The sequence below is a fragment of the Corvus brachyrhynchos genome, unplaced genomic scaffold (genome assembly GCF_000691975.1).
Source record: "Corvus brachyrhynchos isolate BGI_N302 unplaced genomic scaffold, ASM69197v1 scaffold245, whole genome shotgun sequence".
In the NCBI taxonomy this organism is placed as follows: domain Eukaryota; kingdom Metazoa; phylum Chordata; class Aves; order Passeriformes; family Corvidae; genus Corvus; species Corvus brachyrhynchos.
Genome location: NW_008238988.1, coordinates 5,874,368 through 5,877,019, shown reverse-complemented (window position 1 = coordinate 5,877,019; position 2,652 = coordinate 5,874,368). Strand labels below are relative to the sequence as shown.

The 2,652-nt window shown below is 44.6% G+C and overlaps 1 protein-coding gene across 2 annotated transcripts in view; it reads right to left on the bottom strand.

Annotated features, from left to right (window-relative positions):
- The window catches only part of MAP4K5 (mitogen-activated protein kinase kinase kinase kinase 5), a 53,896-nt gene extending 52,288 nt beyond the window's left edge, over positions 1-1,608 (bottom strand). For both annotated transcript variants that reach the window (XM_017738883.1, XM_017738884.1), the window contains exon 1: positions 1,549-1,608. In XM_017738883.1, coding sequence (XP_017594372.1) covers positions 1,549-1,593 — 45 coding nt within the window. In that variant the 5' untranslated portion in view covers positions 1,594-1,608. The remainder of the gene's footprint in view (positions 1-1,548) is intronic.
- Between the last annotated feature and the right edge of the window lie 1,044 nt (positions 1,609-2,652).

The following is a 2,652-nucleotide window of genomic DNA, read 5'->3' as shown; positions in this document are numbered from 1 at the left end:
AAACTTGGATCTATTTACACAGGCTGTGAATAGACAAGAGTTTATTTCTAAATGGTTTCTCCCCAGCCCTGAAATGCATTTTGGGGAAAAAAAGATATTAAAACAACATCAACAACCCAGCACTTAGGAGCAATCCTACAATCAACCATTTGTGTGCCATGTGACAGACAAGAGAAATAAACCCCACAAACAGTAAGAAAACACATCTCTGTGTTAAGCCTTCATGGTTGCAATGAAAAGCAAAGTGGGCAGGAGAATTTTGGAAAAGCCTTAAATATTCTTCTGTAACCTAATAGTGAAGAGAAATATTTGCTTAACCTCTGCCTTCACCATCCAAAAAAGAGCCAATTTACTCTAAAAGCTACCAAATGCCCCAAGAAGAATTTGAAGCATTAACCACCACCACCAAAAAGCATCTGAGGAAGAGGCAGATGTCCCACAATCAGAGAGGCTGCCTGGCTTAGACATCCCAAAAACAACCGTGCTGGAGACGCTGGTGACTCATTATTAGTGAAGGAGCAGAGAAACCACTTGAAGAGGTGAGGGGAAAATTCCATTTTAATTTAAGAGCACTCTCCAGCAAACCTTTCCTGAGCTCTGCAACATAGAAACACTTGGATATTCACTAATAAATGCATTTTATAAACACTTCCAACAGCCCTCAACGAGTACAAGGTATGCCATCTGCACTGAGACTTACCAGGGACTAAGAAAAATAAAAGTACAATGTTTATATGTTAAGTCCTTTCAAGAAAAAAAAGGTTTACCTTTTAAGATTATCATAACATCAATGACTTTAAAAAATAAGTTTGCTGTGCATATTTGTCATAAGAGGCAGTGCCATCTGATTCAGTATTCCCTTGATAGAGTTCCTCCCTGTTGCAGGCCTTTACAAAAACAAAGAGCAAACCAATGACCTAGAAACAAATGCAGCCTCTCAAACTACTCTAAACTCATTAACTTTATACTTGTTTCAGACTCCTAACAACGTCTGAAACGGCTGCCAAAAACTTTGATTTAAATTTACCAGGCTGCACGAGGAGAAAGTTTGGGTTTATTCCTTATCTGAAACCGTTTCAGGAGTGGAAGGCACATTCTTCATAGCCCAGAGTGGAGGGGGGGGGCAGAGGGTTGTGGGTTTTTTGTTTAAAGGGGATGGATGTGTTTACATGGCACGGAGCAGAGCCATGCATCCAACCCAGCTCCGGAACCGGAAGCTGGATGACATGTCAGCACAGCTCTCCACTAATTACCAGGATAATGAGAAGCAGAATATTTCTTTTTCCACAAAGAGATGACACAAAAACATTTCCCTGCAATACAACTAGTTATTTCTTGTCGTGCTGCCTGGTTATTTCTTGTCATGCTGCCCTGCACTGGGCAGGCACACACAAACAAAGCAGCTCAAGGTATGCTGAGTTCCAGATTTATGACAGCTGAAATGTTCTTTTAAAGGATTACTGCTAGAATCCCTAGGAAAGAAGTTCACTGATCTGTGCACAACACTGTAGGAGAAAAAAAAAATAAAAGAGGAAGGTAAATACGCACCACAAAAACTTTTAGAAATAACTCCCTGAGGTCACAAGTAACCATTTCAAAGGGGTGGTGGGAACAGGATCCATCTATAAAATTTCAATTTGAGCATTAGCAAAGAGCCCTCCCCCAGCAGAAGCAATTACTGCTGCCTTTCATGTGGCACAGTAACACACCCTCCCTTGCACACTTGGCTGTGTCAGGTCTATTTTAAACACACTCAACAGCACTACAAAGGAGAACATCACACAGCCTCTCTCTCCATGCAGCTGAACACGCACATTGCCAAGCACAGGTTGAAACCTTTAAGGCTTTCTTTACAATCCACCCAGACCTAAAAGCTGCTGAGCATCCCTGAGGTATGAGGAACATCCCTGATGTTTGTGGACAGAGCTCCTATGAGAACACACCACTGCCTGCACCTCCTGCCCCCCATGCCCGTGGTTCTGGCGATGTGCACACCAGGACGGAATTACAGAATCCCAGAATGGTTTGGCTTGGAAGGAACCTAAAAAATCACCCAGCTCCAATTCCCTGTCATGGTCAAGGTCACTTTTTGTATGCACCATTCCAAGAGCATCTACTTGATGTGCTGCACTAACTCTACCTCGTACAGGAGCTCTGTTCCAGCTTCTGAAGAGCTTTAATCTGCTTCTGCCTTTCACGGGCTATTATTAACCTCGAGGATAAAGTGGCACCCTTTTAATCAGGTGCTTTAACTGGATGCGTTCTGCAAACAGGTATAGCCAAGAGATATCCTCTACCTCCTTGGGCAGTAACGTGGGAAGTATCGCCCGCGATATTCACCAATTCAAACCTCCAAGAAGGGGCGGCGGTAAGAGAGACTCTTCTCTGGTGCTGCAAGCACAGAATCCCAGACTGGTTTGGGTTGGAAGGGACCTTCAAGATCATTCAGTCAAACCCCCTGCCATGGGCAGGGACACCTTCCACTATCCCAGGTTGCTCCAAGCCCCATCCAACCTGGCCTTGGACACTTCTAGTGATCCCGGGGAAGCCACAGCTTCTCTGCGCACCCTGTGCCAGGGCCTCACCTCGCTCACAGTCAATCCTTTCTCACACAAGTAGGAATCCTCCGGCTTTGCCAGAGGCGGTGCCCCC